Source organism: Leptidea sinapis, chromosome Z, assembly GCF_905404315.1.
Source record: "Leptidea sinapis chromosome Z, ilLepSina1.1, whole genome shotgun sequence".
Taxonomy (NCBI): domain Eukaryota; kingdom Metazoa; phylum Arthropoda; class Insecta; order Lepidoptera; family Pieridae; genus Leptidea; species Leptidea sinapis.
This window is the reverse complement of record NC_066312.1, coordinates 11,785,587-11,810,238: the sequence shown is the minus strand read 5'-3', so window position 1 is coordinate 11,810,238 and position 24,652 is coordinate 11,785,587. Positions and strand designations below refer to the sequence as shown.

General features: G+C 33.3%; 1 protein-coding gene across 4 annotated transcripts in view; it reads right to left on the bottom strand.

Annotated features, from left to right (window-relative positions):
• LOC126979034 (uncharacterized) overlaps positions 1-24,652 on the bottom strand; it is a 160,146-nt gene that overhangs the window by 87,900 nt on the left and 47,594 nt on the right. For 3 of the 4 annotated variants that reach the window (XM_050828204.1, XM_050828202.1, XM_050828203.1), the window contains exons 3-4: positions 17,468-17,664; positions 4,006-4,069 (exon numbers count right to left, since the gene is read on the bottom strand). In XM_050828204.1, the coding sequence (XP_050684161.1) occupies positions 4,006-4,069; positions 17,468-17,664 (261 nt within the window). The remainder of the gene's footprint in view (positions 1-4,005; positions 4,070-17,467; positions 17,665-24,652) is intronic. The other variant, XM_050828205.1, reaches the window with a different exon arrangement.

Sequence of the window (24,652 nt, the reverse complement as noted above, 5' to 3'; positions counted from 1 at the left end):
TTATCAAAAATCCTCTCATTACAATCATGATTATTACTTCACATTACAATTTTGAAAGACATATAGGCATCCTAATGGTAACTACAATAAGAAACGAACATATTAATCAAATAAGAATTGCTCTCCTGAACATACTCAATCTACTCGTTATACATATTTCAAATATCTTATATTTTCCCTATACGGTCCCAACACACTGCAAGATGTGTGAAGTTCAGAAATTAAGTTAATTGAAAAAGTCCATCGAAATTAATATATTTCATTGATTGAAAAAGAAAGGGTTGGAATGATCGACATCGATGTATTCCACAATGTTAACGATTGTTTACTCAAACACAAAGGATTAGTTTAGCAGGAAAAGACCAACATCCATATAGTAGTGGGCATAGGAAGGTTATCATTTGTAAAATAATTCTTTTTTATGTATTGGTGACTTCAATAAAAAACGTGTGTGTATACTGATGTATGCACGCAAGAAGTTATTCTTCTTTGGCGTAACAAAATAAATCCTTAAAATTGTTTATTCGTCGTGCTATTCTTACGTTTGTAGAAAGAACTATATTGTAAAAATCGTGAAATAAATAATTGAATATTAACGAATACGGCTGTATTGGCTTGAACCCTTTGCCCGTCCTAATAATAAAAGAAACCAAAAAAATTCATTAATGTCGCAAACGTTGAGAAAATTTCTGTAAACTTTTATTTTTAGATGTTGTTGTGCGCTCGCAACGTAATAGTCAAAGAAGTTAAATAACATCAAAAAGGTACAATCGTCAGTATGTTATACTTTTATTTCAATGTACTTTTGCAGTTACAAAAGTATTTAAATATGATTTAAATATTCTTAAATTGCATTTTGGTTTGGTCTTGTTACCAATGCTCTAAATAAATAAAACAAACAATCAATGTAATCTGTCAGAAATGTGTCAAATGTCAATAATTGTTAATATTTAATCTTTAAAAGACATATTTTAATAACCAACTACAACTACTTTTGTGTTACAGTGATGTGCGTGATAATTTCACTATCATCATTTTTTCATAACGCACCTAAAGAAGTATAACTTCAATAAATACATAAATTTTATTAATTACGTAACAAAAAAATAAATCCAATGTTATTTGGAACAGCACATAATATTATGACCACACTAGGTAAACATTTTTGTGGTTATTCAACACAGCAATATTAGTTATAAGAAATCTAATGATCTTTGGGGCAGATTCGTCAATCATGTTAAGCATTGATTGGTATTGCTACACCTGAATTAGTTTAATAGCTAATTATAGTTACTTAATAACTATAGATAACTATTATGATAAATATAATTATTCAACAACTATATTCCTTATGTACTATGGTATATTGTTATGGGGCAGTGCGGCCGATATTAATACCATCTTTTTGCTGCAGAAGAGGGCTATTCGCGCGATTTATAACCTAGGTCCTAGAGAATCATTAAGAGAAAAATTTAAAGAAATAAACATTTTGGCTGTTGCTTCTCAATACATTTTTGATAATGTTCTGTATGGTCATAAGCACATTGAGGAATTCTCTAGAAACTGTGACATTCATAATGATAACACGAGGAACAAACATAAACTTGTTATGCCTACTACTCGGTTGGGTCGAGTTAGGAAGTCTTTTGTTGGGCGATGTATATGCTTCTACAATATGATCCCAGAAAATGTAGAAAACAAATGTGTTACGAAATTTAAAAGAATGGTTAAAAACGTTTGTGTGGGAAAGGTTATTATAGCATAAACGATTTTCTTAATGACACCACAGACTGGGAATAAAGCGAACACCCTCTGGCTCTTTAATTATAAATGTTTATTGTACGATATCACATTGTAATCCATATTTTATATAAAAAAAAAAGCCCGCTGAGTTTCTTGCGCCCATTCTTCTCAGGTCTGAGGCAGTCTCTTTTGAATGGGTGGTAGTTTTTGACGTTCAATAAGTGATTTTAAATCCTATTTAGAATAAAAATATTTGAATTTGAATTTGAAACTTTACTAGTTTAAGTTCAGAAATTAAGATAATTGAAAAAGTCCGAATTCGTACGATCGTTATCGATGTGTTACCCAATGTCGACGATTGTTTACTCAAAAACAAAGGATTAGTTTAGCAGCAAAAGGCCAAAATCCATATATATCTGGCCTTGGGAAGGTAATTTGTAATAGAATTATTTTTTATTTAATGCTGAGACTTCAATAAATAAATACATAAAGGTTTTATTAATTACGTAGGTAATAAAAAATAAATCCAATTTTATTTGTAATAGCACATAACACGATGACCGGACTAGGTAAATAGATATTTTTGGGGTCATTCAAATCAGCAATATTACAAATAAGAAAAACCAATTATCTTTGGGACAGATTTGTAAATCTTCTTAAGTCTTTGATTGATATTACTTCACCTACATTAGTTTAATCGATAATTTTACTTATTTAATATCTATAACTATTATTATTATAAATATAATTATTTGGCAACTGTATAGACTATGGCGACAGTAAAATAGATCCACCCCTTAAATCGGGTAGTACCGGTGACAAGGCAAGGTGCATAAAACGAATGAGATTTAATATTTCTTGAGCTTCTTTGGAACTGTTTGTTTTAACAGTTGATGTTGAATGAATAAATGTTGAATACTTCTTAGTTAAATTATTAGCCATGGGTAAAACGTGGCTTCACTATCTTGATCCAGAAACAAAATTGCTGCAGTCTACCTGGAAATTTCGGCCGGAAATATCACGAGTTCTCTTTCCTGGGACAGAGAAGAGGGGTCATGATTGAATACCATGAAGCTACTGATTTACTAGCAATATACTAATTCTGACTTACAATCAACGCCCTACGTATGTAGTAGTAGAATTAACTTGTTAAGTAGACTTAGTTCTGCAGTATTTACACTACAGTTTCAAAGTTAAGGAGAAAACCTGTAATTTACAAGTTTTCTCTTCTAAAGTGCAATACTCGGCTGATATTTTTTAATAGAATCAATATTGGTTGATTTGTTGTAGACTTCGTTTATTTTAGGAAAACAATCTGATATTTTGCTAATTTAAAACTAACAATTTTACTTTTTAGGAGGTCAAATCAGTGTACGGCTCGCCTGATGGAGAGTTCATTCTCTTGCAACACAAGAGGAATGGGAGGAGAGTTGCCGGCCTTTGAGAAAGATGAACGCGACTTTTAGAAGGTACCTATGTCATCCAACACTCACTCTCTCTCTCGGGGATGGTCTCCCTCCACCAGATTCTGTCCAGCGCGTCTTTAACAACCGTGAAGAGTGAATAACGAGTCTTTAATTTGGTCGGTCCGTCTTGTTGGAGAACAAACTCGCGATTTTCTGCGTTCCGTATGCCAGACTTTTCTAATGTGGTAGAAAGTTCCTTGAACCATAGTGTCGAGGGACGGTCAACGTGCAGATTGTGGGGATGATAATTTTGTAAGGCACGATGATGGAACATGCGGCAGAGATCAGATCAAACAGCTCTTCATAACACTCCCTTGATATGCGCTACGGCTAGTAGTATTTTGTACAAGGCGAACGGCTAAGGTTTTCATAGAGCGGTTATATGACCAAATGGGTTTTAAGTGAATAAAGCTTCAGCTTGTGTCTATACCTAGCAGTAATATAGACGTTGCCATATACTGTGTATACAGCCAAACGTTACTCGAACCTGAATCACGAAACCTTATAGGTTAGCGAAAAACCCCGCTTAAGACAGAAAGTGTCGACCAGTTCAGGGCTTACGGAGGAGAACTTCGATTCCTACATCATTCCGCTTTTAATATTCTAAGATCATAAGTATATACCCTCCTACATATAGACTATTCAATTCCAGTTAAAGAAAATTTCTAATGCATTATATAATAAACTCTCCCATTAAACTACTCAAAAATAGTCTGTCAAGTGATTCGCCAAGTAAAACGCAGTTTATTATAACATATAAAGCAACAACATAGTAATAATATATTAAATTATTTACCGCCTGAGACGTTTTCTAAGGTGAACGCGTTAAACCTCCAAAGTCCCGATTGTTCCAGGATACACTGTGAACAAATAAAACTTTATTAAAACATGCCAAAGAGATATATCTACACGAAAGCATTTACATATTTTTACTACGTAAAGTACAACTGACATAATGTCAGCAGTTTTTATTATATACTATATTCTGGTGTTGCAAGAGAATGTGGGCGGCGGTGATCACCAGGTGTGACCCGTACGCTCGTTAGTCCTCCTTTTCCATAAAAAAACATTTATATACGTGACAATCTGAACATTGAATGCAATTTTTTTACAGAACTTTATTGCATTTTTCTTCGGAATTCGTTCTAAAATATAAAAATACCCAAATTCTCTTTTACAAGTCACTTTTTTCTCAGTGAAAGTCGGGAAAACAGCAGCCTGTGCAAGGCAAGAAATTTGTAATTTTTGAAATGCCAATTAGCGCGGTTGTGGTTTGCCAGACGTCAACGTTATGTGGGTGGCATTTAGCATTTTGGCGTAATGTACGGTAGTTGAATTCGGCCGCTAGAATCAACCCGAACAATTCCTCTGAACACTTCTCGTTTGTATTATTGTAACCTTGTTGGTATTATTGAGAATTCTTAACAGAAACAACCTTCCGAACTAATTTGAATAAGAAAACCAGAGTAATAGATATATCCTTTCAGACTATGTCTAGACTTATTCCAGTGAACAAAATGGAAATTTATTTAATTTATTAGTAAGTTGGAAAATAAAAATCTACATTTGCAGGATTTTAAAAAGCTATCCATTATCACCTCGTCGCACGGGTCTTGCGATATACAGAGGGCGATAATAACAAAACTATTATCTGAGTCATTCGGAGTTTAATAACCTGTTAACACATTTATTCATTTCTCCTTGATAATAATGACTGCATGTGAGAATTTCTTTCTTATGATATATTTATCATATTCTCTACATATCTCTCAATAGAAATCGAATAAGACATCGAAAGCATAAGGAATATCGCATAATTACAATAATGGAATATCTGCTTCCCCACATTCGTAAGGAAACCATTGCATTGCCAGCGCGGATGATAAAACTTAATACATTATTATAGTGCCATAATTAATAATCACATGTTTTGGCGCACAATCAATAACTAAAATTTGTCGGGAATTGAAATAGCTAGGATCGCTTAGATAACAGATAACAAACACAATATCATAATATTATTTTTACAGCCGCTGAATTGCACCTTTGGTGTGCTTAATCTCTCATAATGTATTTTACCTGTACGAATTCTTTCAGTGGCCTCTTTATTAAATTCTCATACAAATTAATCAAGTCATCCTCAAAAAAAATTTAACAAAAAAACAACCGACTTCAAAAACACTATTCCAAAACAATAGATATAATATGCACTAAAAAGTATGAAAAAAATTGCGTATTAATTAATATTAGTAATCTAATTAATTAATCTAATTCTAGTAACGATTATTGTTATTTCCAATAAAAAAAGAATAATTTTTATGTTTGTTACCTCAAAACTTTCGACTGGGTGAACCGATTTTGATAATTCTTTTTTTATTTGAAAGCTGGTGCTTTGGTTGCCCATTGTCATTTGGTCCAGATCTGACAATGGCATCCATGAGAAAACCATAAACGTCTTAAATTTGCTATACATACGTATAGCAAAGTGGATGGTAAATTTACGAATAACTCAATATCGCGCCAACCGATTTCGATGATTATTTTTTTATTAGAAAGGATATACTTCAAAAAATATAGTTTGGTGAGCTTGGTAAGGTTATGATTACGGAATCCATGACAAAGTAACGGAACTCTTCAATTTTTAGGCGCAAATTAACGATACTCGGCCGGATCTTTTTTATGCTATCCGGATATTTAAGTCTTTCAAGATAAGTCTTCGGATAGTCGGTGTCATCCAAGATAGGTTTGTTACTTCATACATAGTTATAGGTGAGATGTGCTTGAGTCGTGAGGAGGCGAGAGGCGAGAGCGGGTCGCGGCGGAAGGACACCGATTCCAAAAATTACAATAATCGTAACTAGAATTAGATTACTTAATTAGATTATATAAAAATACGCAATTTTTTATATACTTCTTAGTGCACATTATATCTATTGTTTTGGAATAGTGTTTATGAAATTAGTTGTTTTTTTGTTAAAAATTTTTTTTGAAGTCAGTTAAAAATATCAATAAATTTGATACAAAACCATTACCTATACTATTAAAATTTTATAAAGTGTACATAATTGAATAAATTTTGTTAAGTATAATTATTAAGAATTACTTATTTTTTAAAGATATATTATCAAGATTTATGAACTTTACGTGACTCAGTGAACGGTTGGCTCGGTAGAAGATCGCTCGCTCGAAACGTGAGAGGCCGCGGGTTCAAGTCCCACATCTGATGATGATGATGACATAATTTTCTTACCACTTATTCTCTTTAAAGCTCAACCATCTCAGAAACGATGGTAGAACGAAAAAAACTTTTTACATTCTCGTTACAAATTTATTCTTAACAACTTTAATTCTTTTTACAACTTTTAAGATACATAGTGTCATTCCGTTGATGTAAATAAATATAGTGTTATTATTTCAACGATGGTTTATGTATTTATAAAGCTTATTATACAATATATTAGCAAACACAATACACATTCACACACACACATACAAATATTCAACACACACGCAAACCTTATTAGTTTACTCAATGATTATAGATATGGTAGAGCGGATTCTTCTGACATCGGTTTTGTCACCTTAAAAGAATGTTCCAACTACTTATATCGAAAAAGAAATTTGAATTTGATTAGAATTCCGAGGCTTACCTACTCTCCGGCTTTATTGCCAGATAAATTACTTGGAGTCGATAACTGTATCTTGTCTATCTTAATTTGTAATTAAGAAGCCGACACCGTCTAATTAACATTTTCTAATTTAAGGGTTCCAGAGCCAAAGGAGAAACTCGTCGTCTTCAACGAACGTCCACCTGTCTGTCAGCGACGTCAAATTATATCGTACAGTAAGCTGTGCCAGAGATGTAGACCTTTTGCAACGTGATATTAATGTCTATTCACTATTGTTATTTAAATAATAAAAAGAAAATTAATGCAAACAAGTGCTCACGCATTAAATTCACAAAGCGTAAAAAAGTATCTTACAAAATTTACATGGGCATTCTGAGTCAGGTAACAGTTGTTCGTGATTTGGGAGTACTATTTGACTTCAAATTGAGTTTTTTCAATAACTAACCATATTATTGTAAAAGGATGAAATATGTTTCCTCAAACGTAAATCTATAGGATTTAGAAGCACAACTACTCATATATGTCTATTTAATACGCTTGTTCGGAGTATGTTAGAATTCAATAGCATAGTATGCCCTTTGTCCACTAAGAACCATTGAAAAGATCCATTGATGGATCTTTTATGTCCATTTTGATCCACTAATCAAGACTGTTGTACATAGTGGGTTTTTATGAGTGTGAAATAGTCCATTATTAGGATATTAATACATTGAGTGATTAAAAAAAATATATTTTTAGTATTATGTAAATAATTAATATTTAAGTTTCAACTATTTAAATTAGAATATCAAGTCATCTTAAAAAGGTAATCTATACTTATGAGTGCTCTCCAAAAAATTTGAAACTTTATAATAGTTAATGATGAATTCCCAAAAAATATATAAAATAACTCCCTGGAATTTAATTATTTTAATGATTCTGTTATTATGGTTGACAATCTGTTAGGAAAATCCAATTCATCATTGTTGTAAATATTTTTTACTTAAAAAAATTATGTTAGCAGTTTTTCTGCTTTGGGAATGAAGGAATCATAAACGCCGTCCAAAAATATACACAAGCTGAATCAAAGAGGAACCCTCACCTAAATGCAATATCAAAGCTTAGTGTGTGTTGTTACTACGTCTACGATTGACTAGACTGCGACCAACTGCATTATATCTCGTCACCAAAAATACGGAGGCTCGTTTCTATTCAGCTCAATTTAAGTGATCATGCAACGAGTAACTTTAGGTTTAAGGTCTCTGAGCTTCAGACAATTTTGGACGATTCAATGGTCCAAAAGGATGTGGTATTACACACTTTTAGCCTTCTTCATGTGGCTCCTACACTTAGTGCTACAGCATACATCTTGTAGAGCATATTTATAATGGTATTAGACACTAGAAAACGATTCCGAAACGAAGTTGTCACAGTAAAGTTGTCGTCATGAGACGTTCTTATACCCCGCGACCCGATTTCTTCTTGAAAGAATCTGTCTCCAAAAACCATGTGTAATCTCGTGAAATCGCAGACAGATTTACAATTAAAATATACAGCATTTTTATTGGAGCCCTTTGTGCTACAAAACAGTATTGGAACCCTTTCCATAAATGCCATAATACACATGGAAAACTTTCAAACTACTATATGTGAAAACTTTCAAACTACTATAAGTGATCACTTATAGTCAAGTGTTCACTGTATCGCTCGTTTGTTCTCTTCTTTCATAAGAACACAGACAAACAGTTTAAAAATTATTATTGTACAGGTATAAGTGTAACTAGCGCAAAAGCCCTTATATGTAACTAGTAAAAGCTAGTATTTTGATATAATCAAAACACCGTCAATTTTATTTACATGTACAAATAGATATATACAAAATAACACAAATTGTTTATGCATTATAAATACTACTTCGCGACGCTTTATCCTTAAGAAAATAAGATGTGTTCCATTTAAATTAAATGTACGACCCGCAACGTTTACACTTCGGTTTTTGCAATGTAAACAAATAACTCGTACGATTTATAGTTATTGCTTCCACTGCTTGTAACTATAAATTATAATAATTATACATAATAAAAATAATTAAACTGTTATACTTCGATAAAAGGGTGTATTAATACATGGATTTCTTCAAACAAATTACATGCAGGAAATGAGATACATTTTTATAGACCGATCGAACACATCGAATAGAGAAAGGAATGCTGAAATGGTTAGGATACGTGGAGCGAATGACTGAAGAAAAAATGACTTAATCAAATTTATAAGTCAAGTGTGTGTGGGCAAGTCGGTCGCGGGAAACCTCGTAGTAAATTCGTCGACCAAATTGGGGACATTTTGAGAAGGGAAGTACGAACCCTGACGCACCCGAAATCGGCGAGCATGTATGAGAAGAGTAATGAATGTAGTGGAAGCGCGTGAGGTTTGTAAGGACTTGGTGATTCTAAAACAAAACTGTTCTTAATGTTCTTAAATTTTATGTTACCTTTTATATTTAAAGATATAAAATTCATAATGTTTATTTAATGCTCGGATAATATATTTACAGTGTCTGTCGATTCAAATTCAAATTCAAATATTTTTATTCAAAATAGGATTTAAAATCACTTATTGAACGTCAAAAACTACCACCCATTCAAAAGAGACTGCCTCAGACCTGAGAAGAATGGGCGCAAGAAACTCAGCGGGCTTTTTTTTTATATAAAATATGGATTACAATGTGATATCGTACAATAAACATTTATAATTAAAGAGCCAGAGGGTGTTCGCTTTATTCTCAGTCCGTGGTGTCATTAAGAAAATCGTTTATGCTATAATAACCTTTCCCACACAAACGTCTTTTAACAATTCTTTTGAATTTCGTAACACATTTGTTTTGTACATTTTCTGGGATCATATTGTAGAAGCATATACATCGCCCAACAAAAGACTTCCTAACTCGACCCAACCGAGTAGTAGGCACAACAAGTTTATGTTTGTTCCTCGTGTTAACATTATGAATGTCACAGTTTCTAGAAAATTCCTCAATGTGCTTATGAACATACAAAACATTATCAAAAATGTATTGAGAAGCAACAGCCAAAATGTTTATTTCTTTAAATTTTTCTCTTAATGATTCTCTAGGTCCTAGGTTATAAATCGCGCGAATAGCCCTCTTCTGCAGCACAAAGAAGGTATTAATATCGGCCGCACTGCCCCATAACAATATACCATAGGACAGAATACTATGAAAATAACTAAAGTATACTAATCTCGCCGTATTTATGTCAGTTAACCGTCTAATCTTCTTAACCGCATATGCTGCAGAACAAAGCCTATTCGTCAATCCTTCAATATAGGGGCCCCACTGCAATTTTATTGATTGATTCTTTTACTTACTATACAGAATATTTATTCTATTATGGGTTTTAAAGTACAACTTTTATAACTTCGCCTCAATTAAGCGACTTGATCGTAATATTAATGAATAATTTGTAACAAGTTCGTCGAAGTTGACCGCCAAAGGCACAAAGAACTTTCTTTTATTTTGTTAGCTGTGACACAGATGGTCATCAAACGTGGAAACCTTTACCTTTTGTTTATAGATGTTGGCTAAATGAGCAGGCATGTATGTACATTTTGGAGTTATATTTTTTGGGTTAGAGGAAAAACGAGCATATGGATCACATGATGTTAAGTGATCGCCGCTGCCCACATTCTGTTGCAACACCAGAGGAATCATTGGAGCGTTGCCGGCCTTTTAGGAAGATGTAAGCACTTTTTTGAAAGTACCCATGTCGTATCATCCCATAACACCGAACAAGGAAGCTCATTTCACAGTATTGTTGTTCGTGGAAGAAAGCTCCTTGAAAACCGCACTGTGGAGGACCGCCACAGATCCAAATGGTGGGGATGATATCTTAATTTGTAGCGTATCGTGCGGAGGTGGAATTCGGCGGTAAGCATCCGGTGAAACAACTGTTTGAGACAGCAAATAGCTATTTGGAACACTTCCCGTAATAAATGCGGTAGAAGATAGACAATGGAGCGACGTTTTTATGGAACGCCAAGTGATCGAGCTGTTCACAGAGCACTGAGTCCCCGAGTTAAATTTATGGTTCAGTTACAAAGTGATATTCTGAGTAGCAACTGTGTTTAGTACACTTCTGAATACGTACGTATGACTCCTAAACGCATATTCACTGTTGCAGAAAAGGCAGAAACTATTTCAAGATTTAAAAAAAACCCGGAAGTAATTATTCGAAAATTAAAAAAAAACAATGCTGATTCCATTCAAAAATAGCTGAATTATTATAAACTGTACATATGTCTGTAATCTGTATCCTGTAACGATATAACGACGAAATTAGAGTGGTCCTTTCATCGTCGTTGTACCCGAAGTCTACCGTATACCTATTTGTTTAATTGAAGTATTTTCTACGTTATCTATACATTTCTGCAACCTCACAGAAAAGTCAATTATGTCTTTGCGACACAACTCAGGACCTGAGCTATTACTCTGTGAAGATATTTATTTTTCGGTTTTGATAAAAATATTTTTTACCCCATTATAATGATCTAATTATTTTCTATTACTACGTGGTCGCTAACTATGGGCATGATGAGAAAACTCATGGTTGCTTAGAGGGTAATGCAGAGGGCTATGCTCGGAGTTTCCCTTTGAGATCGAATCAGAAATGAGGAGGTCGGTAGAAGAACCACAGTCACCAACATAGTCCAAATGATTGCAAAACTGAAGTGGCAATGGGCAGGGCACATAGTTGGACGGACAGGTGGTTACCATTGAGAACCACAAGATGGACCCAAGATCTGGTCGAGATCGCCGGAAAACGTTGAACGAGGGTAGCGCAGGACCGATCGTCGTGGAGATCCTTGGGGGAGGCCTTTGTTCAGGAGTGGGCGTCTTTCGGCTGATGATGATGACTATGATAATTATCATGATATAATTGTGAAGATCGGTTGACAAGTCGAAGTTGCAAGTTTTGACATCAATGTTCGAATTCCAGTACAATAGACATCTGCTTTTATTGCTTGACCGGACTTGAGGAAGCTCTAGGAAATTTCAGCCTGATTATTTTATTAGTAAGAAGACAGCTGTCAGTAAAACACGTGTTTGACACACGAGTAAGAAGACAAGTGTGCTTACATTGTTTTTAAGCGCACTTTTGACGATCCGCTATCAGACTGCGAATGATATGTACTTATTTATATAAAGAACGTAAATGATAATTGTGAGCGATATTAAGGAGTGGCCTTTGCTAGAAAACTAGTCTGTAGGCCGTCCAAGCTCCGGCAATGATAACTATAACTACTTTCAAAATGTGTAGTAAACTGTCTTATGAACTTTGTGCTTTAGGTACGTAGTACGTACGTAAGGTACTGACGAAACCTTAGAATAATAACGCTCAGAACGATAGTTTCATTCATAGTTCCTGTCAATATAGAAGCAACATTAGAATTAATGTGTGCGTAAGCGTCACGTAATTACATTCGCCAACACGCACACAGACAACCGCATAATGATGCAAGTGAATAGACATTTCGGCAAAACAGTAAATAGTGTCAAATAGTAAATTTTTGTTGCAACAATTTTTTTTACTGTGTTTGCGTTGAAGCGACATATTCTTGGCTAGTTGTTATCGTAGTGCAGACTTCCGAGGCGTCTTAGAAATCCCTGTCGTACTCTTGAGGTATCTGTAATAAAAATTTATTTTTACCAAGCATTAATCGTATAGTAAGTAATAACGGAGGACGATGATATGAGCCATATCGGTTAAGCGCTTTCGAACCTATCGGGTCGCGAGATTCCGTTCGGAACTAACATCTAGTAATATTAGTAGAACATTATTATTACATAGTATTGAACATTGAAATCTGTTTATTACTACTTACAGGCTCGTTTGTAGCTTCTGCTTCATTGCAATTTATTTTTTGAGTATTTTCGTTGGCTTCATGGGACGATGGGACTTGAAAAACGATTTCATGATTATATAGACCAGACAACCGAAGAATGATACGAGTTTTTTTTATTCAGCTATAGGTCAGCGTTTGACCACAATATCGCCTGATGTTAAGTGACGGTGCGGTCGGAGGTGGAAGCGGGCTGATACTAGACGGTGGAAATAAGTTCCAACTCTGGCTTGAATACGACTTTAATTGACCGTTTGGCGACAAAGTTTTGTGCAGACAACTTTAATCAGCCACGGTCGAAGCCTCCGATAGTTTGGCGAGTAGGACAACCGCAGTTAACTTAATTAGTCATTGAGGCGCGGAAAAGGATTCGAACTCGGTAGGTTCAGATTCTAAACTTAATGTGAGAGTGCTCAGCCATCCGCCGCTCAAAAATAAAAATTAAGTTAAAAAAATTGCATAATATGTTAAATACAAACCAGACGTGTATTATCCTAATCGTCGGGTCAGCATTACTATTCTGACATTCGTCTTTGCAAAAAATATGCAATCCCTTGACAAATTGACGGTAGTCTGATTATTACTCAAAAAGAAAGTATAAAATAAATTATAGGTAAAAATGGCAATAGCATTTTGTACATTTTCGTAAGTACAGCATTCGGACATAATTTACAGTAACCAACAATACTAGTATGCTTTTCATTATCATCGAAATACTCGGAACATAATAATATCGTGTATTTAGTTGGCTTCCAACGTTATTGTCTTCGAGTAAGTCCTATTTAACTATCCATTGAGCAGCAACAATGGTATTCAGTGAAATCTGAAAATGAATACAATTAAATGTACGTAAATGATTCACAATTTCAATATCGCGCTTAATACCTACAACATCATGTGGCTTCGTACATTAAAGCCTCCTTTCAATATCAACCAATAAGCACAAAAAATATCCCAACGGAAGAACTCAGGGTAAATAGTTTTTCATAGCTGGCAACATATTTTTATAATGGCGTCTGATTTGTTTTAAAAATATTTTGTTATTTTGACTAATCTAGCTTAAATAATAGGCTGTGAAATAGTACTTACGTGTCAAATATGATTTTCTTGTCCTTATTTTTATTATGAGACGCGTTGTGATACGCTTTCACTGCACAGTAATTCATGTTTAAACTAAATTAAGTGCGCTGTTTATGATGGAACTTGACAGCGTGACATTGACTAGGCGGGAAACGTATTCGGCCTTAAAAGGCCGGATTGAAATTGCTTCATTTCGCTTAGGCCTACTAACGTTCTGAGCGTTATTATTCTAAAAATGAAACCTTAGAACAGGCAACGACAAAGCGATAATTTTCTAATTTGAAAATAACATGAAAAAATTGAGTTGTAGCGCCTCGCAGATGTGAAACACCCTAACTGTTTTATATAATTATGTAAATCAAATTATTGTGTTAGTAATATTGTTATATATTATTAAAACACTTTTTAAGAAACATGTAACTCAATTGTAATACTATTAATTTTGGAGTGTTTCGTTTATATTAAATTATTAATTACTAATATAAATATTAATACTACTATATTTTAGAAATTAAGATTTAATCCTGTAAAAAGTACTTGATTTACATGTGCGTTAACTCACGTTAAACAAAAAGTAATAATAAAAAACTATGGTTCACAAATAAAATTTGAAAAACAAAATTTATTGTACGATGCGGGACTCGAACCCACGACCTCTGCTCTCAGGTTGTGGCTTCATCTACAGGATCTACTTTACAGTTGATAACCTGCTCAACCCCAATATTTTCATATTAGGAAATTGACTTGAGATGTCGCTCTTGTAAATCTAAACAATATGTTATGTTTTTTAAAGTCATAACCCTCACTTCTAGGATTAATACACAAATGAAAAACAAAATTTTATGAACGATGCGGGACTCAAACCCACGACCTCCGGCGTTCCGTGCCGGTGCTCTAACCAACTGAGCCAACCGTTCGAGTAACGCCTCGCTATAAAATCTTGTTTGCTTTGTTCAACTCTCAGGCTGTGGCATCATCTACAGGATCTACTTTACAGTTTATAACCTGCTCAACCCCAATATTTGCATATTAGGAAATTAATCCTAGAAGTAAGGGTTATCACTTTAAAAAACATAACATATTGTTTAAAACTATGGTAAGTGAAAAAAATAATCAGACTAAAAATAAAAACATATCCGGCCGTGTTCGTCTTAACTTCTTTAGCTACGAATGTACTTTGATATGTGTCTTGTAGTTGTTTATATTTATAAATATTTATGACAAAAAGGATTTATCGTAATGTGCCCTTCATGTAACTTTTTACCTCTCTCTCTCTCCCTCTCTCTGTAATTGGCTGCAATAAAATATATTAATTCTTCATTTCTAGCAATTTTTTTTCTTCAAATTAAAAATTCGCGTCAACAAACAAGGAGATTAATTAGTATTTATAAATTCGTTAATAAATACAAAAATATATTTCAAACTTGTACAGATGGTCTAACCCTCTGCATAATTATATGTTTATCATCAAATGTGGTATTTGTCTCATTCGATGGTATAAATTATAAATAAGAAAGCTAAAAATAAGAACTTCTTACTCATCTTGTTTAGTTGCATAACAACTTTCTACAGACAATCCGTGATAATAAAACATATTGGTCTCGGAGCAGTGATACAAAAACAAACTATTTGGTCCACAAATTAGACAATACCAAACAAAACACACTATTTGAGTACGACTCATGAATACCAACAAGTGTCATTAAAATTTGACAGAGGCAAGTGGACGGAGGACGTTCGAATGTAAAGACCATGACGAGACATGCAATGACAATAATTATTACAAATTTCCATTGTTCGTTTATCCTGCCCCAAATTTTAAAAACATCGGCCTGCCTAAGGTCGCACCAACATTGGCGGAAAACATTTGCGGGAAACATCTTAATTACTTATTCGCGACGAAAAGGTAACGATTGGGCCAATCAAAAAAATGGATACTAACTGTAAGTTTGAACCGTAGGAAAATTTAAATAAAATACTTTTTTAAAGCAGATTCTTTGCAGAACACTTTCAGTGAACTGAAACCTAGTGTGGAAATACAGTTAAAATTACATGCGATTTAATTATTTAAAAAGTATTTAATTTAAATTAAATGTAACACTCGCGTTAATCAAAAATGAAACTAGGTAGGAAAAATATTTAAAATGAAAAGTAGCAGATATATGTAATTGTGAACAGTGCGAATATTAGTAGTAATTAAGTGTAATATTATTAATAAAAACAAGTGTAAAAGAGCTTTATGCAATGTCAGTCCTCTAGAATCGTGTAGAACATTATTTAAAAAGTAGCGTCTATTAACGCTTAGAAAATAGTATGTTAAGATTACGATTAAGAGATCCAACTTGCCTTTTGATGCCATCCTGTGGAACAGCGCTTCATATAAATAACGCAAATGTTATTATGTGTATTAAGGTAATTAACCAACTTCCAAAAAATATTAAAGAGATGCCTAAAATAATAATTCATAAAAAATTAAAATTATGGCTTATAGATAAATGCTTCTATAGTTTAAAAGAATGCTTTAGCCAAAAATAATGGTATTTAAAAGTTGTTATTGAAGAGTGGTACCTAGAAACTAATGTTTATTTTATACTAGCAGACCCGACAGACGTTGTTCTGTATATAATATAATAAAATATTTTTTTATATGAATTTGTCAATATTATAATTAATATTATATCATAACATCGAAAATGACTTCGTAAAATATGCACCCTGCTGTCGTAATGAAATTGTTTCACAACAGAACTGTCAAACCGTGCGTCAATAAATTCTCTCATAGAAATTATGTATGGAACATCAAAGGAAAAACAAATTTGTTGTTTTTATTTAATTTTGATGCATTTTCCTATTTATTCACCTTTTAAACCTTCTCTGGACTTCCACAAATAATTCAAGACCTAAATTTGCCAAATCGGTCCAGCCGTTCTTGAGTTTTAGAGAGACTAACGAACAGCAATTTTATATATATATAGATCATTTATATATATATATAGATTATTTTATTTGATTTTATGTGTATTATTGACGTATAATTAAAATAATTCTAATATTGACAATTAAACATTTGTTTCTCAATTTATTAGCGAATTGTGCTGTGTATCTACCAATTATTAAGATCTATGTTACCATGACTCATACAAATAAATAAATTTCATCTCAATTTATTTTAATCTTCTTTAAGAATTTTCTTGCAGTGATAGATAGTATTATTCGCTTAAATTAAGATTCATTTATCTATCGTTTCAAATCTCCGTCCTGATACAACGACAGATGTACAATTTCGCAGTAGAAAAGATAGCTCAATTTTTTTAACGTTAATATCAGGGCATTTCACATACATAGAATATCTTAACAAAATTTCAGTGATATTAACAAGATGGCTTGAAAACTGTTAGTAAAATACTTCAGCAATACAAATATACGCTTAATTCATACTAACAAACAAGGATTGCTAAGAAATCACTCATTATTTCTGAGATTAAAATTCTCTATAAAACGCTAGCAATTGATCATAAAATGATTAAAATGATCCAAAGAACTTCGCAAAACATAAACGACTGTCGCATATTTTTTGACTCTTCCGATACATATGCATGTAGAGACTTACGTAACAGTTATTTTGGAACATCATCAGTGTTTCACACGACTTGCCTGGACTTGTCCTAGTTGTAAGTCGTCAAGCAGCGCCACCTCATGGCTCAGCGTCCGGGTCAGGAGATGCTTCTTGCGTCGCTTGTGCATCGTCAGGAATCGCCCCGTGCTAATGTGACGGCGTGCCATCACGTCAATGTCCGGTTCCTCCAGTTCCTCCAGTTCCTCCAGTACCTTCTTCGGTTGATTGATCTCAACTGAAACAAAAATTACCAATGAGCATAGCTGGAAGTTTTTCGGAGTTTTCCTGCGAGATCGAATCAGAAATGAGGACACCCGTAGGAGAACCAAAATTACCAATATTGTCCAAATGATTGCGATCAGTTTCGCAATCGCAAGTGGCAGTGGACAGGGCACACAGTTCAACGGACAGATGGCCGTTGGGGCAGTAGAGTCCTCGAATGGCGACCACGTACTGGACGACGCAGTAGGCCCCCCACAAGATGGACCGTCGATCTATTCAAAATCGCCGGAATACGTTAGATGAGGGCAGCGCAGGACCGATCGTCGTGGAAATCTTTGGGAGAGGCCTTTGTCCAGCTGTGGACGTCTTCCGGCTGATGATAAGGATGATGATGATAGCTGGAAACATAGGCTGAGATCTGCCGAGTGTCATAAAACGCGAACTTGACGTTTGCATTGGACTGACTTAGTTTAAGCTCATCATAATTGTGCAGTACAATAACGCTTGTAGAGTAAGCGCTGTAGCGCGTCGGGCTTGTTTGTGGAGAATAGGGTTGACGATTTCCATGCTGAATTAAAAAAAAGAGCCGCTTCCTTTATAATGGGCCGTATAAGAAAAAGATGTAATTCGATAATTAATGCTGTGCATGACCCTTGTAAATATTACATTTGTGACCTATGACAACTTTATATATTATATGTTTGACATAATATTTTTTAATAATGTAAGTACTGAAATTAAATTAAATAAATTTTTTATCTATAATTTAATTATTTTCTTTTTAATTGTAATTATGACATATATTACATTTTTATCTGTAATTTTATCTGATATTAAATTAAAATCAAATTAAACCCAACCTTGGAATGTAATTTAAGTGAAGATTGTTTGTAGATCTATGGGTGAAATGGCTGAAAGTAATTGATTTATTATTATTGTAATTTCAGGTGTCAGATGACTATCATGGTAAGCTTGCACTAAGTTTGGGGTAAGTAAAGTTTGACCAACGTCTAAGTACGCTCTATTGATCTCAGCCATAGAGAAGCAGATAAAATGTGCATTAGCTTATTGGAAAATCAAGTCCTAGATGATCGTTAACAGTATTAAATTAATTGAACAACCTATTTCAAAAATTTCTTATAAATTATGTTAATTCATTAAATTGCGTACATTAAAAGCTACACTTTAAAACTCGTTAAACGCAATTTCTAGGAGAGAGCAAAATATGGATAAAATGTACAAATACAGTTACAAGCTCCTTTACATATACAAGACATGTATTAAGTATATATATTAGTATTTAAAAAAACATGAAATTAAAAAAAACCTTTTATACAACAATTAAAGACTCACCACTGATTTTAAGCTACAAAAATAATTCGGAAATTTGTTCAGTTTTATCTCATGAAGACCTATTTTAATAAGTACTGCCAACAACTGGATGAAAATGTAAATCTACAATATATCGCTTGATGAATTTAAATTGTCTGTTCGCAAAAGCTGCAAAGCGCAAAAAAATTAAATACTCTACTTTTGAAACTCTAACTTTAAAAGATTTAAAAAAAATACATACGAATTTAAGAACTGTATTTACTTAAACTTATATGTTATCAACATGTCATTACAATAAATAATAATAATATAAAAAATTAAAACACGCTTTAATATAAAACCGAACTAAAAAAGTAGAGATAAAAACAACATTAAAAAAAAAACTACTTGAAAAACTAAAAAGTATACTAAACGTTATTAAAGATTAAATTTAATGAGTTGTATTAATATATTTCTCCAAACCTATACACCATTTATATTAATAAAATACTATTATTTGTATGTGCTACCTATTGATAGATTTTAAGTAGATGCCTAGCCAAATGCAATACACTCGCCACGCGTGAGCTTTCTTAATGCCTGACCTATAATAACATAATAAAAACCAACCTACATAATTGAGGTACATAATGTACGGTTTAATGAATTCAAATATTATATATTCAATTAACATGATAGTAACATCAATCACAATTCACAGTACCTTATTGTTTCAGCTTTCACATTTCAGCCCCAAGATATTTGATGTTTCGATAATTTGTTTGTTATCACAATCGCTAAACTGAATCGCAACAATAATCCACACAATCTGTACTCATATTGGCGAGTACGCATACATCACTAGCTCGAATCACTTTTTATCACGCAATGTTTACTGATAGCTGATAAAAGAGACAGTAAAAGCTTGTATCTGTCGCGGGCAAAAATGTCGCATCGACCTCTTCTGTTTTATTTATTTCATCGCCATATTATTTTTTAGAAGATGAACTCAAAATAAACAAACAAAGAGAAAAGAAGCGGCGCAAGAAACTCTCAAAGCATTCATTTTTTGCGCTCATTTAATGAAATATACAATTTAAGATTTCATTAGCGCAGGTGGGTTCAGGCTTGATATTAAAATCCCTTCAGTTACACAAATAAAAATGGATAAGCTCTGAAGTGAGAAGAAAACAATTCTCGTTAATTACAAGACAATGTAATTTAACTTGGTTTGGCCACTGAAATTGGATGGATGAAAGTAGAATGACTGGAATAGATGATTCATTCATAGTGGATGGAAGTCTTGGAAACAATCGACCTAGGCGCACAATCAGATCGGTGTACAGAAAAGGGGCCAGGTCAGTATAAGAGGTTACATGAATGGGCACACTCGAGGAGTATCTTCGGGGCATTGGTTTATGCAATAAAGTGCTAATGATACAATAGTATAATGTATGGACTATGCTTCATAAGAACTTTATGGACACCAGAACTTTCTATCGAAACCGAAATGGAATCTTCGGTATCTGGGTTAGTTAAGCCGAAACTATTTCAGACGTGTTTTATGTATATAAATCTCAGACTTACCGAATCTGCGTATAAAGTATCACAAAAATCGATCAAGCCGTTTCGTAGGAGTATGCAAACTAACATGTGACACAAGAATTTAATGTAATTACTAGCTGCTGTTGTATTGCGGATCTGCGGAATGAACAAAATAATATAAAAATAGCTATACAAAACTATTTTTGTATAGCTATTTTTATATTATTTTGTTTAAACACCTATGTGTTTATCGAAGTTGGCTGAAATTTTGAAGTGTTGAATCATAATAAAATAAAAATATATTTTTTTTGTAACTAAATAAAAAAAAAATTAGGGTGGTTCACCCTTATTATTTAGGGTATGAAAAATAGATATTGGCCGATTCTCAGACCTAACCGATATGTACACAAAACTTCATACAAATCGCTTCAGGCGTTTCGGAGGAGTTTGCTTACAAACTCCGGGAAACGGGAATTTTATGTACTAGATGAAGATATGTATTTTAATTACAGAAATTTGACTTATAAACTTACCTCATACAGACAGTTAAAACTTGAAACGAGTTAAATAAAATAAATAACAATAATTGTTTATTTATTATGATAACACCGCTATAAAATAAAACAAAAACTAACAAACATAATAAAACTTCTCGACCAATGTTTTAAACGAATTCACGAATGCAGAAAGTTGATTTTGTTGCCGAAACTTGTCTAAGCCGAAATAGAAACCGAATCTTCGGTCGGTCACCGAATTAAGACTTGCAATTAGCTCTTGATTTAAGGTTTTCAACATAATACAACATAGTAGATAATTAATTCGATTACTTAAATCGGATAATTAAAGTGATCCTTCTCATTCTGGAGAAATATTCGTTATAATTATTGCGTTTAGTCTTGCCATCAATAATTATTTCCACAATAAGAAAACACAACGTTTGAAGTATGAACCTGTCATTCTTGTATGTGTTTTCTCATATTCGCGCCAATCTCGTGACATTTGGCATTAGTCGAATGTTTATGTACTAACAGTATTGATATATTAACGGCCATTCCCAATATACTATCTAGAGATAGAGATAAATTACTACCTTTTACTGTCAGTAATTAGCAGTCAATAATCTGAAGCTGTATCAATATACCCGATAAATCAGTATCGCCTTATATTGGGACTCAGGAATTGCAATTTCCATGCAAACTTCCATCGCTGGTAAGCTATACGCCGCCCCATTGGCAGACAGCGTGTACGGATAAGGTGAGTTACCGTCGATAAGTTTATTGGGACAGAAAAGTCAACGATAGTTACGATTTTTATCTCAAGTAAGAGATGGACTGAATATTGGGAACGGCCGTGAACTGTTTAAATGACAGAAAAAGTTTGCCAGTCACGTAGTACTAAAAAGACGATCCAAGCAGTGAAGGAAAGAATTCAAAGAAATCCTGTCCGATAGCTAAAAATATTATATCGGGAAATAAATGTATTACCTAGAAGCGTGTCAAGTATTCTAAAAGATGATTTAGGCTTTGCTTGGAACCTTATAAGCTGATAAAGGGAGGGACGAAGGAAAACTTCATAAAGGATTGGTTATTTATAATAAATTATTTTTTGTTGAATAATCATAGATTAATAACATTCATAATTTAAAAAAAATATATTGCGCAAATTAATAAGAGGAACAAAACTTCAAACTAGAAATGAGGCTTTAATCATAACTTAAATTAAAAAACAAAAGAACTTCGTCGTATTTGTCAGTACTTCCCAATGAAGTTGCTAAGAGTCTATAATTACCATAAAATAAATGATGCCATTGAATTCTCTTGTTTTTCTAATAACATGACCATTTTAAAAATTAATAAAGATTGGAATTAGTCTTTTGAATATTGTAATTCATTCAAGCGAGTGATTTGCATGTCAACCAAACTAACTTTGCTTGAAGAGGGTCGTACTATGCGTTGCGTAAGCTAAGTGTCTATGTATTATATGTTCTCGGAGTTGCCTCTTCTGGTGTCTACCGACGTAAGAAGCAAAACAGTGAGACGAGAGAATACTCACGACAGCGAAATCAAGGTCAAAAGAGAAAAACTACACGTTTGCAAAATCAGTACATTGTCAAATGTGCTTTACGGTTGCACCACAACTGCAAGGGATCCTCAAAATACACTAAAGAAAGGTACTGGTGTAGAAAATTTACGACCAGGGGATAAGAAAAAGAAATAGATTGAATTTGAAATAATGATTATAAGATCGTACGAAACATGAATGTAGATGTGATTAGGGCTCATGGTGGAGAGCCATATTACACTACTGAAAGTCTCATAAAACGTATTAAGTCGATAGGTCTAAGGATGTTTTATTGATGGGCCTTTTTATAAAAAATAAAATAAAAAATATTTTAATTTTAATTAATTCTTGTTGTGTATTTTTTTTCTGGAAAAGGAGGACAGACGAGCTTACGGGTCACCTGGTGTAAAGTAATCACCGCAGCCCACATTATCTTGCATCACCAGAGGAATCACAGGAGCGCTACCGGGCTTTAAGGAAGGTGTACGAGCTTATTTTCACTTATATTATAAACCTAATTGTAGTTAAAAATATATATAAAACCATAATCTTGTTCTCTCAATTGTTTTGAATGGCACATGTATAATCGTGTGTGTGAATAATATACTAGAGTAAACTCTGTTAAACTTTTCTTATAGAACTTATCACAACGATCGAGCGATCTGTCGTGATCTGTCGTGTCGATCGTGTGATAGCGGGCCCTTATTAGAATTGTCGCAGGCAAATGTCATAATTTGGCGCCTTTCATACAGCCCGTTTACAAACACTAGCTGTAATAAAATATGCTTTGGGCAAATTGGCAACTCGTTTAATCTCTATATTAGAGAAATCGATAATAGTAATTGTAGGGTGACCATGATGAAAATCAGGTTGCACAAGCAGAATTTATTAACAGTCATCAGGTACCTACCATGTAGTCTGAAAATAAGAGTATTATGGATATCAATCTCGCACTTTCAATGAAAAGAGAAACTTAAAGGGACATTATAATAAGAAAATCAATTATTTCAAGTCTGGCTTTTCATCATACTCAGGTTAAGATAAAAATTTAAGATTTCAAAGAACTCTATAAATTGAACTGAATTGATCCTTATTCACTACTTGTCCCCAAAAGTAAATTTAGAGTTTCAATCACAACGCACGAGCTAGCGTAGCATGCCGCGGCAGCGGCCGGCGAGTAATTGAACTGAATTGGTCCTTGTTCACCAGTAGGTCCCAAAAACAAATTTAGACTGTTATACAAATCATTAAAATTACCGTATATTTCTGGAAAGTCCTTTGCACAAATAGAATTTGGACTGTTTGTTTTCAATATGTTTTGTCCCACATACCTACTACTCGACGCCATTTTTTGCTGTTTAGATCATCAGCGACGCGCGTGGTAAGAAATAGAAGTAAATACTTCAATTTGCCGCGGCAGTTTGTAAATAGCGTTTGAGTTATTCATAAAATATTGCGACATATTATATAATAACAAGGCAATTTACATTTTGCCCAAGGCATATTTCATAGCAGCGAGAGTTAGTATACGGACAATGCGAAATCATACCTTGTACCTGCGACAGACTCGATCCGACATTACCAGTCCGAGCGTTATATATACGAGTATTATAGCTCAGTGTTATTTTGTATTTACTAAGAAATTATTTTGTGGTTATATATATTTTTTAAGCTTTTTTAACTTGTTTGTACATACATCACTCAGTCTTAGGAAATGTAAAATATATTCCGAAAATAACCATTGCTTTATAGGAAAAAAACTTTTCCAGTTTCCATCAAATAAGCCTTTAACAAAAATTTAAAAAATGTGTTATGAAACGGATCTTTACATATTAACCGCTATTGAACGAATTTAAATAAGAAATGTTAAAAATATATAAATTTCTGTATAGGTGTTAATGAAAACATATTATATTCGTTTGTGATATATGTAATAGAAAGAAACATAAAAAAATAATAATAAAGAAACACACAAAAAGTTACTGGTAAACTTAAAAATGAACTGCTAAACAGTGAAATCCAATGACATTTACAAAATATATAATGATGTTTTACTGATAGCAACTCATAAATGATTAAACAAA